This window comes from Elgaria multicarinata, chromosome 2, assembly GCF_023053635.1.
Source record: "Elgaria multicarinata webbii isolate HBS135686 ecotype San Diego chromosome 2, rElgMul1.1.pri, whole genome shotgun sequence".
NCBI classification, from domain to species: Eukaryota; Metazoa; Chordata; class Lepidosauria; order Squamata; family Anguidae; genus Elgaria; species Elgaria multicarinata.
The window spans coordinates 106188202-106203344 of record NC_086172.1 but is presented as its reverse complement, the minus strand read 5'-3'; the positions used below and the strand labels follow the sequence as shown (position 1 = coordinate 106203344).

The window sequence follows — 15143 nt, the reverse complement described above, 5'->3', positions numbered from 1 at the left end:
AGAATGTTTGAACAAGGGCTTTTAGAAAATCATGGACTCAAGTATTTGAATGTAAACTGGGCTTATCTTGTCAGAGATCCAACAGATATATCATGTAAGGGACCACTAGTGCATCATCAATAACATTAGCTGCCATGATGGGATTCCCCTGAAAACCCATCACACCAGCTAATGCTATTGGTGTTGCAGTAGAGATCTTTTATTCTAGCGCAATGTAATTTACCATTCATGAATCCTTGGATCCTGGCCCTAGAGAGTAATCATAGGGTATTATCTCTTTCAAAAGTATGAATTTCTGGGGTTTTCAGTTCATATGGCAGCCAGGCTGGTCACTGGTACACCTAGGGGTGACCACATTACACCAGTTTTAAAATCTCTTCACTGACTGCCAATTAGTTTCTGGGCAAAGTATAAAGTGTTGGTCATCACCTTTAAAGACCTACATGGTTTGGGTCCAGGCTACCTGCGGGATCACCTTCTCCTGTACAATCTGCTCTGCACACTCAGGTCCTCTGGGAAGGATTTACTCGAGCCAGCAAAAACAAGGCTGACAACTATTACCCAGAGGACCTTTTCTTCTGCCACTCCCAGTTTGTTGAATGGCTTGCCAGGAGAGATTCATCAACTTAAAAGTCTTCCAGAATTTAAGAAAGCCATAAAGACTGATCTCTTCCAGCAGGCCTACGCAGTTGAATTTTAAGATGCCTTTTTAATAATGTGCTGCTTCTAATAATGTATTAGTTTTAAATGTTTTAATTAACATTTATGGTGTTTGTATTTGTGTTGTACCCCACCTCGATCCAGTGGGAGAGGCGGGAAACAAATAAATTTATTAATTATTATTATCTGACACATATGGTTTATGCGTCAGTTACCCATGTTGCCCATTTTATTACTTCGTTGTCCCATGGATTTTCTCTGCCTTACCTTCCACTCCTTCTGAATTCTGGCTTAACAAGTGGAATTTAGAAAATTATTTCTGGATTGGACATAGTTTGTATCAGATTTCAGTGTGTATGTACACGCTGATAACACGTTGGAGAAATAAGCAGCTTTGGAATGATCATAATGTGCACATTGGTAAAATGGTCTACAAAAAGGTTCAAGATCCAACCATATGTATAGTCACATCAAGATTGCTTTTGGGGAGAAAGATGTAACATCAATGCACACAAATATGCATGCATATTGGTAAAACATTGCAAAAAATTGCAATCACACAAACATACACACACACGATTATCAGCAACATGCACATGGTAATGTAAAGGAGTAAAAACACAAAGGAAAGCTGCAGAAAACATCACATGCGCAGTGATTGGTACATAATTTTGAAAACAAGCAAACAACCAGAACCATAATGCATTGTTCCAGTGAAGGGAGAGAGGGTTGCCCCAAATCCCTGCAGCGTAGACTGCCACTACCCCTTATGTCCACCTCAGCCTGAGCCAGGGGACTCTCAGGTCTTTCAGGTCACGGGGCACAGAAATAATGGCCCAAGCCACCACCCTCTATTTCAAGTCCCCAAGCCTGAATTGTGACACAGTAACAATTAGTTGAACAGAAGGCACTGAATTTTAGTACAGAGGTTTACCTGGAAAGAAGCACACATAACTCCAGAGGTAGAGATGAAGTTTACTTATGTAGGGGAAAGGATAAAAAAGTTGTACAAGAATCAAAGAAAACTTTTGTAACGACGTCCCAGGCAAAAATGTCAAAGCAACAGTTTAACACATTCTATATGTTTCCAAAGCTGGGTCTTCCAACGGAACAGGGCCCAATCCAGAATTGTACTTGTGTACAAAGATCTAAACAATTTGGGACCAGGATACCCGAGAGAGCGCCTTCTCCCCTACCAACCTGCCCGGTCACTGAGGTTATCCGAGGGCATGCTCCTGATGGTACCTCATAGACCCATCCTCCAGTTGGAGTCCACCAGGGGAAAGCCTTCATTGTGGTAGCCTCCCTCCTATGGAATTCCCTGCCTCTGGAGGTCAGGCTGGTGCCAACTTTGTAATCCTTTCGGTGACTCCTGAAAACGTCATTATTCCAGGAAGCCTTTCCTTAATGACCAGCCATGGTTCACTGTACATTTTGCTTCTTTTAAAATCTGTTTTAAAATGTTTTATTCTGTTTTTGTTTTATTTTATCTTGTACACTGCTCCAAAATTTTCAATGGGGAGCGGTATATAAATATTGTAAATAAATAAATAAATAAAAGTTCACAATCCTGTAAGCAAACTGGTACTGATACACCAAGGGAAAGTCTATATGCTCTGGGAGCCCCAGGGTGGCTCTGAATCCATGCTGTGTCAGATATATGATGCAGGTGCAGATTTGGAACCACCCCAGGGCAAAGAGCTGAAGATCCACAGCAGAAAAGTTGGGAATTTACCTTGACTTTACCTCTCTGAGTGAGGTCAATGCATCTCTTGCACTATCTGTCATCACTCCAGTGCTGCTCTGGGGGCATTCCCAGGCAGGAGGAGACCTCTCATTGGTTGCTGGAACCTGCAGGAGGGGGAGGGGGTAGGTCCCAAAAGCCTAATGGCAACTGGAACACTCACATTGCCTCCCCCAGTGGGGATTATTCACCGCCACCCCACACCAGGGGTACTGCAGAGTATGGCATTGTAGTAGTGCCAACTCAGTGCCATGAAGACAGCCTCCAAGACCAAGATGCAGACCAGAATGAACACAAAGACCAGCCCTAGCCCCTTTAGCTTTATACCCACAGGTTCTTGACAAATGTGGGAAGAGCCTCCTTTGTCAATTTCTGGTTGGCTAAATAATTTCTTCAGGCTTTCCGCCAGGGAGGGAAGGTTGTAAAGCTCTCACAGCAGCCCAGCTGAAAGAAGTCAGTCTAATTTTGGCAATAGTTCAGCTCTGGCCTTGAAGGGCCTTGAGACTGGAACAGCATGAGATAATGCATACAGGTGATTTAATGAGTGCATGCATGGGCCAACTTCCTGAAATGGAGTCTTTACAGGCAGCTGAAAACTCAAAAAGAAAGTGTGTTTTTTGACAGTTCTCCTTTGAAACAAGACCACGTTGGTTGAGGAATTTCCATTGGCTCATCTGCTTCCATTTGGCAGGTGTCTAAATGACATCACCATTTATTTGTAATCACCCCTGATTTCCAGGCAATTCTCCTGGCATTCTTCTCCAAAGACAAAATCCATTAAGGAGGGAAAGAGCAGTACAATATCTTTGCACTTATGGACAAGAAAATGTGGAATAGAGGCAGGGTGGGGGAAAGTTGTCCTTGGGGAAGATGGATGACGTGTGAGCAATGCCCCTCCTTCCTTGATTATTTGGTGTGCATTTCCTATTGCAGAGAGAGCCATTTTATGTCTTGCAGCTCAACTTTTTTGCCTTAAAGAGGTATGCCTGTTGCCTTTAATCTATGTTAATTGTTTGCTTGTTCTTTGTGTTGTTCTAAGGGTATGGATGCATTTGGTAAAGCAGGTCCTATTTCTGGTTTTCCAAACTGACATTACTGAACACTTAATTACTTTCTGAACTTGCTTCTTCCAGGACGAATTGTTCTCTAGCCCAACATTGAAATTCTCCATTGAGTTACAGGTTTCAACTTTCTAGCTTACTATTGTTTACAGAATGAACAAACTGTGCAGTTCTAATGAAACAGAAATGCACAGGAAGTGTAAAAGAAAGGGTGTCCTGTTATCAAGGGGGATCTGCTGCTTTAAGCCTTTTCTTGCTGTTTTTCTTGAAGCGTCTCCATGTAACAGGAGCCCTCTCTTTCATTTTTCAGCAAAGAAAGGAATGGCTGCTGATTAATTGCTTCCTCTTTCAACTACTAATCTGATTTGCCCCCTAATTAGAGAGCGCCTCTTACCATATGTGTGTGTGCATGTCTCTGTGTGTGTGAAATTAATTGGGCTTACAAAGTTTTTAACAAGTTTTTAGAAGGGATTAAATTAAAGGCTTTGCCTTCTTAGGAAGATGAAGTCATCCTTTCCACCCACGTTCCCCTCTCTCTTCTTCAACAGTTCCAGGGGATTTAGAAGATGGAGGAGGAGGGTAATGCTGATGGAGGGCACAAATGGTTCAGTCCTCCTTAAGCAGTGGAAGTGAACGTAGCAGATAGTCATAAAGTAAAAAGAAAAAGGGGGGTCTCTGCTGGCTTCTTATCTTCTAACGTCATTCTGGAATCCCACCAAATTTGCCTGGCTGACTCCAAAAAAGACGAGAAGGAGAAGCAACTGCTTTTAAAATCCCCTGGAGTTGTTCTTATTATTAACTTCCCTCCAATAGAGCAGGAACAGCTTTGGCAGGCTCCTGTAATTTCCCAGAGAATAGGTACCTGAGGAGACTCTTGCCTTCTTTCTTCATTTCCTCCTTCTGCTAAGACTGCAGATGGAGATACATTAAGGAACATTGCAAAGCTGCGTGAGTAGTCCATTGGCACTGCCTTTTTGCAGGGCATAACAATCACCACCCTGAGACGACCACTGCTGAAATAACTGAGTGTTATATGGCACCAAAAGTAATTTATTATTATTATTACTGGTGGCAAGGAGCAATGGTTAAGCAGTTGTGGCTTGGGTGAATTGGGCCTTCCTCTTCCACACTGTCCCACGTAACTATGTCATGTCATAGAGGGTAGATGGACCACAGCAGGATGTACACCAAGAAATACATAGTGCAATATACCTGATAGTCTGAGAAGTCAGTTGAGGCCCCACTTGTAGCTTACAAAAGAAAAGAAATGAGTGGGTGATGCTTCTAGCCTTCCATCTGGAAACACCCCAGGTAATTCAGGATACCAATATCTAGGGGGGGAAATCCAATGAGGAGAATTTCAGCAGCAGCCCTATGTAGGGATGTACTCATCAGCATAATTGATGCTTAAATTCTCCAATTTCCATCTCAAAGCTTGTTCCAACTCTACTGTTCTACGATTCTATGAGTCTGTGTTGAGTCCTATTTTTTTTTTACTTTTTGCATGAAAATCAGTACTTTTTTTTTTTGAATGCACACATCCACTGTGTGTGTATGTTTGTGCACACAAAGTTTGCATTTTTGTACATGCATTTCTCAAATGTTGGACACATATTTGTGGTCCGCATTGCAAGCTCAGAAATGTACACACTTTGACCGCATGTTGCGATTGAGTCTGTGTTTGGTCTGGAAGGTGCGAATGGGGTCAGTCCTGATCAAAAAGAAACTGACATGAATTTCTCGTGCATCCTTAGTCATGTGAGGTCTTTTCCTGCCATTTGGGCAGGCTTTTGTTTCACTGAGGCTTAATGCTGATCAATGAGCAATTTCATTTTTGCTGAAAATTTTCACATGAGTTAGCACCTGCACAGAGAAAATAGTCCTTCCTTCACCCCCTCTCCCCACTTGTAAGAGGGGGTAAACAACCTAAGCAGATACGGAGTCAGGTTTCAGTTGTCATTTGTATTTTGATTTCAAAAGTTGCATTCCCTGCTTCTAATGAGCTCACGGAATCCTCATAGCTGAGATGCTTTTCATTACCACCCACTGTAATAAATAATTGCATAGGTGTATGCTGGTCTGATATTTTCTTAAGCATCATCTTGCTTCGTTGGTTTAGCTGAATGCTTTTGTAGTCCCATTGTTGCAGTTTGAAGATCCACTGGCGTAGCTTAATAGTCAAGAGGCATGCTGAATTTTACTATTTTATTTTTCTCTCTCCCAAATTCTTTTAATGAAGATGCATACTTGACTGAACCACTTTCATAATTTATGCTCCCAGCTGTGTACCTCTCCAGCTTTGCTGTATAATTCACTGGCTGAGCTACCTACTGGAACTGCTGAATTTTTACATACTTTACTGATCAAGCTGCATATTTCATCACTTGAGTTTTTGCACCCAGGTACTTTCTCTGATCAAACAGCATGCTAAACTGATCAAGAAGGAATAATGTTTAAAGACATAAGCATGCCTCTGTTTGTCCCAACTAGTTTAATGACGCACTTTGCAATTTCCAGGCTCTTCCTCTTTTTGTTGCCTATATAAAGAGAATAATTGCACCAGGAGCATACATATTTTTAATTTGGGTAGATAGATTTGAAGACATCACTTTTTTTCTTCATCCCCACATACCAGCTATAAACAAGACTCTAAAATTAATACATTTCCCCACACATAAGCCTTTCTTAAATTGTTATTGTTATTCAAGAGCAAATTTTATCACCTTATGCCAAATACATATAACTGCATCATGATCATCATCAGCATGTTTACCCAGGGAATTTAATCAGATTTAGAAACTCTTAGTACATACCCAAGATGTTTCAGTGTATATGCAAAGCAGGAATACATCAACCTTATGTTTGCACACTGTGGTTCATATGTGTACACCTGGGATTCACTCAGTGTTTCACTTAGGGGCCTATCCAACTGTGTCCATCTTCCAACAAAATGGACATGACCGAAAGAACAGATCTTACTCCTACCTTCAGTTTGCTATAACACACACACACACACAGCTTCTCTAGAGGCTTTGGGAACCCTCCAGAAAAGATTTGGGGGAACACGGAGGGAAAGTAATGGGAAGCCCCACTGCTCAGACAGTCACCATTAGTGGAGAAGAGAGGAAGGAGATGTTTGTTTCACAGCTAGGTCCGCTCGCCTGACATTGCATGTTTTCCTTAGTAGCAAACCACTTCAGAATGTATAAAATGGCCCCAGTTTTCGAGTAAGTGAGCTTAGAATTGCAGCCTTGGATCCAAACTGGAGATAATTCACAGTAATGCATGGCTGGTAGGATTTTTATTTTCCTGCACTCACTCCACTTCATCTACTGGCAGGGTGGAAGGAGAAGTTATTGCGATGTCACAAGATAGGTACACTCTACTGGATGTTCCAGAGAGGAGCCAGCCACATATTTTATGGAACGTTTAATTTCTCTGTGAAGAATATATTATGTTTTATTTTGGTTTTTGAAGGACAAATCCTATAAATATGAAAGAGAGTTCTACAGTGAAACTACTTGAAGAGCCATGACTTTATAAAGATACAAAACCAATTAACTCAATTCATAAAGCATCTTATCTGCTTGGGCTGCCTGTAGCCTTGTAGTGCTGTAAGTTACAGATATTCTAAAAGTCAATTAATTAAAACCTGAGTGTTGTTTTTTTTTAAAAAATCTAGCTATTTGCAGTCAATTTGATAAGATATATTAGTTAATTGGTCAAGCATCTTGAAGTCCAATTACTCCATCTCAGTTATTTCTTACAAAAGTAAATCACAAGGACAATGGGAAATACATTGCCACAATGGGCCTTTTCTAACTAGCATTTGCCTAGGGTACCAAAAAGGGAACTTTCCATATAGCTCCTTTTGAAACTCTATACTTTAGAATCCTGACTGAAGATACCTAAAAGATAGATGATTCTTATTAGTCTCCTTTATAAAGGAAGGTGGCAAAACTGGTAGTTCATTTCAACCATGGACTACCAGTTGTGAGGGCCTTTTCTGCTCTGGCACCCTGGCAGGGGAGTGAGCTCAGTAGAGAGGTTTGCCTGGCATCTATGTTGGACTCCTTCCGGCACAAGGTGAAGACCTTTTTTACTCTCTGTTTTTAACATTTTAGCATCCTAGTCTTTTAGCTCTGTTGTTTTAAATCTGCATTTTAAATCTCTCCATTGCTGCTTGGTTTTATTCCATTTATAGTATACTTTTATCCTATTTATCCTAAAAGGATACTTTTATCCTATTTATTGCGGTTTTAAGCTTCCATGTTTTATATTTCATGTAGTACCTTATGATATTAATTATTGTGAACCTCCCAGACAGCGTTGACTACCAGGTGGTATAGAAATAAAATAAATGAATAAAATGTTTAGAATATTTAAAACCACACACCCACACAGGAAGGCTACACATGAAACCTCAACCTGTGTGATGCCCACGTATGGGGTAGAACTGCTACCTCTTACACGTATGGGGTAGAATGGAAAAGTCATCATGAACTGGAGACAAAAAGGGAGGAAAAGTCCAGTGCTCAAAAGAAGATAAAATATTGTGTAAAATGAATGAAAAATAAAAGAAAAATATTATTTTTATTTTATTTGTTTGATTTGTGGCTCCTGAGGAAGGAGCCATCTCTGAAACGCATAGAGCACAATAATTTTTCTTCTTTAGAGCACTGGAGTTAGCCTCCTTTTTTGTCTCCATGGCATGGCATGGCCAAGATTTGCATACTGGGGTGAAGGACTTCATGTACCTCACCAGGGCAGAATAGATCAACATTTTCAGTCCTTAGGATAGTAAAACTGCTTCTACCTGCTCTTGCTGTACTTGGCCACATGCAACCATTTTGCTCTGTGTCAAGCTGGATCATGCCCAGGAAAGGGATACCAGAGAGATCAGCAATGGAACAAAAGGAGTTCAGATTTATGAATCTGAGCTACGGATTTTCCCCTATTGGGTGGATACTGCACACTTGTAGAACGTTTTTCTAAAGTTTGGGAATTTTGTGCAAATTTTGTTTTAGAAAAATGATGCAAATGTAAACAAAAAATCTGGTCAAAAATGCACATTTCCCCTGTAGGCTAAAGCATGAAAATGCACAATTTGGGAATTTGCGTGTTTTTTGCATATGTAAATTTGCACAAATCTGGAAACTTTATAAAAAACGAAATCAAATTCTTACAGTGGGTGGATGATGGAACAAAAGGCATCCATGAAACGCAGGTGGAGTTGTAGCCCAAAGTTGTACAATTGAAAGTTATAGCATTCTTTGCACGTTCCTATTCCCTTTCCCCTTCCTATCATCATTTCTTTCATCTCTGATTTACATACTTAATATGTTATGCAAGGGCGTATTTACAAAAATAAAACCCACCTTACACACATAATTGTCCATTCTCTTCTGCTGCCCCTTACGCCTGGAACGCTCTTCCAGAACATTTGAGAACTACAAGTTCAACCGCAGCTTTTAAAGCTCAACTAAAAACTTTTCTTTTTCCTAAAGCTTTTAAAACTTGATGTTGTGCAGACTTCTACTGTTACTTTCTACTGTTAGTTTTACCCTACCCTGTGCCTGCTTACCCTACCCTGTACCTGTTGGCATTCTCTTCCCCTCCTTATTGTTTTACTATGATTTTATTAGATTGTAAGCCTATGCGGCAGGGTCTTGCTATTTACTGTTTTACTCTGTACAGCACCATGTACACTGATGGTGCTATATAAATAAATAAATAAATAAATAAATAAATAATAATAATAATAATAATAATGTATCTGTAGTTAAATTTGTGCAGAGTCCATATAGCAATGAAGGAGGCAAGATTTAGGATAGTGCTTAGTAGGACACCATTGTTAAATAAATCTCAACTTACACTCTTATGGTTGAGTAGTCCATTAGCTTATTAAAAACAGTCTCTCTCTTTCTCTCTAATCAGAAAAGGGCATGGCCATGTTATTATTCTGAATGTGCTTATTAGCTGGATGATTCTGCAGTTCATACTGGGATGAGGCAGGATTTACACATGCAGCAGAATGAGGTGGTAGAATCCTGAAGTAGAAGAGTAGACTTGCACCACTTGAGACCATAGGTGAGAGATGCCAGTGATTGGGTAGAATCCAAATTGGGGGAGGGGTCAGTCAGAGGTGAGATTTCATAGGTTTGTCCCTCCAATAAATCTTGGATTAGGCCCCGATCCTCTCCAGAGTCCTGCCTGATCCAAAATTTGCTTTGGCCCAGCCATTCCCTTTAATTCTCATACCAAGGCCAGGAGAAACAATGAGGTGGTCTTTCAAGCTCAATCTTCACACTAGTCCTGAGCCATCAGGACCAATATACTGTTACATGCATGCATCACAACATTCACAAGATGTTGAGGACAATGGAAACTACACCTTCCAGGTTGCCTGTGTCCCTGGATACTACTGTACATGCTCACAGCAGCATTTAGAGCCAGAGGTATATCACAACAATAGAGCCCTCCCTGCCCAGCCAAGTGTTTAAAATGAAAGTTTTGGTGATGGGTAGGCACAGGTGGGAGGGAGAGATGCTTCCTTTCATTTAAGACCAGAACTTCCCCATTCACAGTCCCAGATAGCAGCACATTTTGCGGGCAAAGCTTCCACATTCCTGAGCCTGTGATGCTCATTTGCAAAATGTGCATAGAGGTGGTACAACATTATGCATAGTGTGGAGAATGTAGATAGGGAGACATTTTTCTCCCTCTCTCAAAATACTAGGACCTGGGGTCATCCCATGAAGCTGATTGGTGGGAGATCCAGGACAAATAAGAGTGAGTACTTCTTCACACAGTGCATAGTTTAATCAATGAACAAAAAACCTACGGTTTATAAAACAACGTTAAGGCCCTACACTTTTCCACCAAGCACCAAAAAGCGGGGAAATTGGGAGTTAAGGCTCGCCAGCCTTAACGCCACATCCTCCCTAAGGAGGCAGAAAGTACCAGTGAAATTCTCATTCTGCCAAAGCAGATAAACCATGAGGACAGGATGGAGAATAGGATATGCAGAGGTGACTGTGGGGTTGTGGAAAACTGATGACGAACAACTTAGAGCCACCTACTTCTTTTTTTGTTTAGAGCAGCCCTTCCCCAACCTGGTGCCCTCCAAAGGTGTTGGACTGTGACGACGGAGCAGGTAAGAAACCCCACCCCCTCCTGCCTGGCTCTGCTGCCAGGTAAGCCCCAACCCACTTACGTGTTCCATTGTCACTGGGCCTGAACTTGAACTGAGCACCCTGGTCCATCCAGAACCTCAATTCAAGCCTGGGCCCGGGGACGACGGAGCAGGTAAGCAACCCCCTCCTGCCTGGGCCCTTACCTAGACCCACTGCCACTGCTGTGCAAACTGCAGCAACGGCTCCAGGCAAGCCCCCACCCCAGCCCATCCCACTTACCTGCTCCGTTGTCGTTGAGCCCCGGCTTGAATCGAGTGCCCTGGTCCACCCGGAAGCAAGTCCGCACCTGCAGCCTTGCTTCTGGGTGGACTCAGGGGCTCGATTCAAGCATGGGTCAGGCCATGACGGAGAAGGTAAGTGGTGGGGTGCGGGGGGGGCTTGCCTGGAGCTGCCACCGCAACAGTTTGTGCAGTGGCAGCTCCAGGTAAGGGGCCAGGCAGAAGGGGGGTTGGCTGGAGCTGCTGCACTTTGTGCAGCGGTAGCAGCAGGTCCAGGTAAGGGGCCAGGTGTGTGTGTGGGGGTTCTTACCTGCTCCGTCGTCACCTGGCCCAGGCTTGAATTGAGCCCCTGGGTCCACCCAGAAGCAAGGCTGCAAGTGTGGCCTTGCTTCTGGGTGCACCAGGGCGTTCTGTTCAAGGCCGGGCCCAACGACGACAGAGCAGGTAAGCGGGGTGAGGTGGGGGGGGCTTGCCTGGAGGCGCCCCCCTACGTTCCCCATCCTGCTGTCCCAGCATTCCTGACCATGGGACATACTGACTTGCAATGATAGATCGTCGCAGTCCAACACCTTTGGAGGGCACCAGGTTGGGGAAGGGCTGCTCTAAACAAAAAAAGAAGTAGGTGGCTCTAAGTTGTTCGTCATCAGTTTTCCACAACCCCACAGTCACCTCTGCATATCCTATTCTCCATCCTGTCCTCATGGTTTATCTGCTTTGGCAGAATGAGAATTTCACTGGTACTTTCTGCCTCCTTAGGGAGGATGTGGCGTTAAGGCTGGCGAGCCTTAACTCCCAATTTCCCCGCTTTTTGGTGCTTGGTGGAAAAGTGTAGGGCCTTAACGTTGTTTTATAAACCGTAGGTTTTTTGTTCATTGAATTTCATGGCTTTTTGTAAAGGATAACGAGCCCTTCCCTCTTTTAAATGCGGTTACTCTAGTATAGTTCCTGCAGCTTTCACTGTTGTGATGAAGAGGGGATTTCACCAGGTTCTCCATATATACAAATGACACCTGCTGAAATTCCCTTTTCGATGCAACTGTTAAAGATACAGGAGCCCTGTGCTCCTTTTCATATGGTCACAGGGGCAGGGGGCTGGTGACTCCGATGTCAGTGGGGCTATGAATCCATGGGTACATAAATCCTACAATCCTATGCAAGGTTAGACATAAAATCCTACAATTCTATGCATATACCCACGGATTCATAGACCCACTGACATCGGAGTCACCAGCCCCACCTTGTGACCATATGCAACGGAGTACAGGGCTCCTGTATCTTTTACAGTTGCCTAGAAAAGGGAATTTCAGCAGGTGTCATTTGTATATATGGAGAACCTGGTGAAATTCCCTCTTCGTCACAACAGTTAAAGCTGCAGGAACCCTGCCATCTTGACCAGATACAAAAGAGGCAAGGCTCCTACGACTTTAAATGTTGTGATGAAGAGAGAATTTCACCAGGTGCTACATGCATACAAATGACACCTGCTGAAATTCCCTTTTCTATGCAACTATTAAAAATACAGGAGCCCTTTACTCCTTTACATATGGTCACAAGGTGGGGCTGGTGACTCCGATGTCAGTGGGTCTATGAATCTGTGGGTATTTGCATAGAATTGTAGGATTTTATGTCTAACCTTGCATAGGATTGTAGGATTTATGTACCCACAGATTCATAGCCCCACCGACATTGGAGTCACCAGCCCCCTGCCCCTGTGACCATATGAAAAGGAGCACAGGGCTCCTGTATCTTTAACAGTTGCATAGAAAAGGGAATTTCAGCAGAGGGGAACCTGGTGAAGTTCCCTCTTCATCACACCAGTTAAAGGTGCAGGAGAAAAATATTTTTTTTACTTAATTAACATTAAAGAATGCACAATGGTGCATTCTTTAATGTTAATTAAGTAAAAAATATAATTTTTTACAGTTATATTTATAAATATAAATTTCAGCAGATATCATTTATATGCATGTAGCACCTGGTGAAATTTCCTCTTCATCACAACATTTAAAGTCGCAGGAGCCTTGCCTCTTTTGTATCTGTTCAAGATGGCAGGGTTCCTGCAGCTTTAACTGTTGTGACGAAGAGGGAATTTCACCAGGTTCTCCATATATACAAATGACACCTCCTGAAATCCCCTTTTCTAGGCAACTGTTAAAAATGCAGGAGCCCTGTTTTCCTTTTCATGTGGTTAGGGAGACCATATGCAAAAGAGTACAGGGCTCCTGTATCTTTAACAGTTGCATAGAAAACGGAATTTCAGCAGAGGGGAACCTGGTGAAGTTCCCTCTTCATCACACCAGTTAAAGGTGCAGGAGAAAAATATATTTTTTACTTAATTAACATTAAAGAATGCACAATGGTTGTGCATTCTTTAATGTTAATTAAGTAAAAAAATATAATTTTTTTACAGTTATATTTATAAATATAAATTTCAGCAGATATCATTTGTATATATGGAGAACCTGGTGAAATTTCCTCTTCATCACAACAGTGAAAGCTGCAGGAGCCTTGCCCTCTTTTAAATGGAGTCACTCTAGTACAGCTCCTGCAGATTTCACTGATGTGATGAAGAGGGAATTTCACCAGGTGCTGTATGAATACAAGTGACACCTGCTGAAATTCCCTTTTCTATGCAACTGTAAAAGAGGCAGGAGCCCTGTACTCCTTTGCATATGGTCACAAGGTGGGGCTGGTGACTCCGATGTCAGTGGGTCTATGAATCCGTGGTATATGCATAGGATTGTAGGATTTTATGTCTAACCTTGCATAGGATTGTAGGATTTATGTACCCACAGATTCATAGCCCCACTGACATTGGAGTCACCAGCCCCCTGCCCTTGTGACCATATGAAAAGGAGCACAGGGCTCCTGTATCTTTAACAGTTGCATAGAAAAGGGAATTTCAGCAGAGGGGAACCTGGTGAAGTTCCCTCATCATCACACCAGTTAAAGGTGCAGGAGAAAAATATTTTTTTTACTTAATTAACATTAAAGAATGCACAATGGTTGTGCATTCTTTAATGTTAATTAAGTAAAAAATATAATTTTTTTACAGTTATATTTATAAATATAAATTTCAGCAGATATCATTTGTATATATGGAGAACCTGGTGAAATTCCCTCTTCGTCACAACAGTTAAAGCTGCAGGAACCCTGCCATCTTGACCAGATACAAAAGAGGTAAGGCTCCTGCGACTTTAAATGTTGTGATGAAGAGAGAATTTCACCAGGTGCTACATGCATACAAATGACACCTGCTGAAATCCCCTTTTCTAGGCAACTATTAAAGATACAGGAGCCCTGTACTCTTTTGCATATGGCCTCCCTAGCCACATGAAAAGGAAGACAGGGCTCCTGCATTTTTAACAGTTGCCTAGAAAAGGGGATTTCAGCAGGTGTCATTTGTATATAGGGAGAACCTGGTGAAATTCCCTCTTCCTCACAAAAGTTAAAGGTGCAGGTGCCTTGCCCTCTTTTAAATCTGGTCACTCTAGTATAGCTCCTGCAGCTTTAACTGTTGTGACGAAGAGGGAATTTCACCAGGTTCTCCATATATACAAATGATATCTGCTGAAATTTATATTTATAAATATAACTGTAAAAAAATTATATTTTTTACTTAATTAACATTAAAGAATGCACAACCATTGTGCATTCTTTAATGTTAATTAAGTAAAAAAAATATTTTTCTCCTGCACCTTTAACTGGTGTGATGAAGAGGGAACTTCACCAGGTTCCCCTCTGCTGAAATTCCCTTTTCTATGCAACTGTTAAAGATACAGGAGCCCTGTAATCTTTTGCATATGGTCTCCCTAACCACATGAAAAGGAAAACAGGGCTCCTGCATTTTTAACAGTTGCCTAGAAAAGGGGATTTCAGGAGGTGTCATTTGTATATATGGAGAACCTGGTGAAATTCCCTCTTCGTCACAACAGTTAAAGCTGCAGGAACCCTGCCATCTTGAACAGATACAAAAGAGGCAAGGCTCCTGCGACTTTAAATGTTGTGATGAAGAGGAAATTTCACCAGGTGCTACATGCATACAAATGATATCTGCTGAAATTTATATTTATAAATATAACTGTAAAAAAATTATATTTTTTACTTAATTAACATTAAAGAATGCACAATGCACCATTGTGCATTCTTTAATGTTAATTAAGTAAAAAAAATATTTTTCTCCTGCACCTTTAACTGGTGTGATGAAGAGGGAACTTCACCAGGTTCCCCTCTGCTGATATTCCCTTTTCTATGCAACTGTTAA

General features: G+C 41.8%; 1 protein-coding gene across 4 annotated transcripts in view; it reads left to right on the top strand.

Moving 5' to 3' along the window:
• Positions 1 to 15143, top strand: part of LUZP2 (leucine zipper protein 2) — a 464552-nt gene that overhangs the window by 433565 nt on the left and 15844 nt on the right. The window contains exon 11 of one of the 4 annotated variants that reach the window (XM_063117347.1): positions 5747 to 5900. The exons of the other annotated variants lie outside the window; for them this stretch is intronic. Within the exon in view, the coding sequence (XP_062973417.1) occupies positions 5747 to 5896 (150 nt within the window). The 3' untranslated portion in view covers positions 5897 to 5900. Of the gene's footprint in view, positions 1 to 5746; positions 5901 to 15143 lie in introns of those variants that run through there. 4 annotated transcript variants of the gene reach the window in all.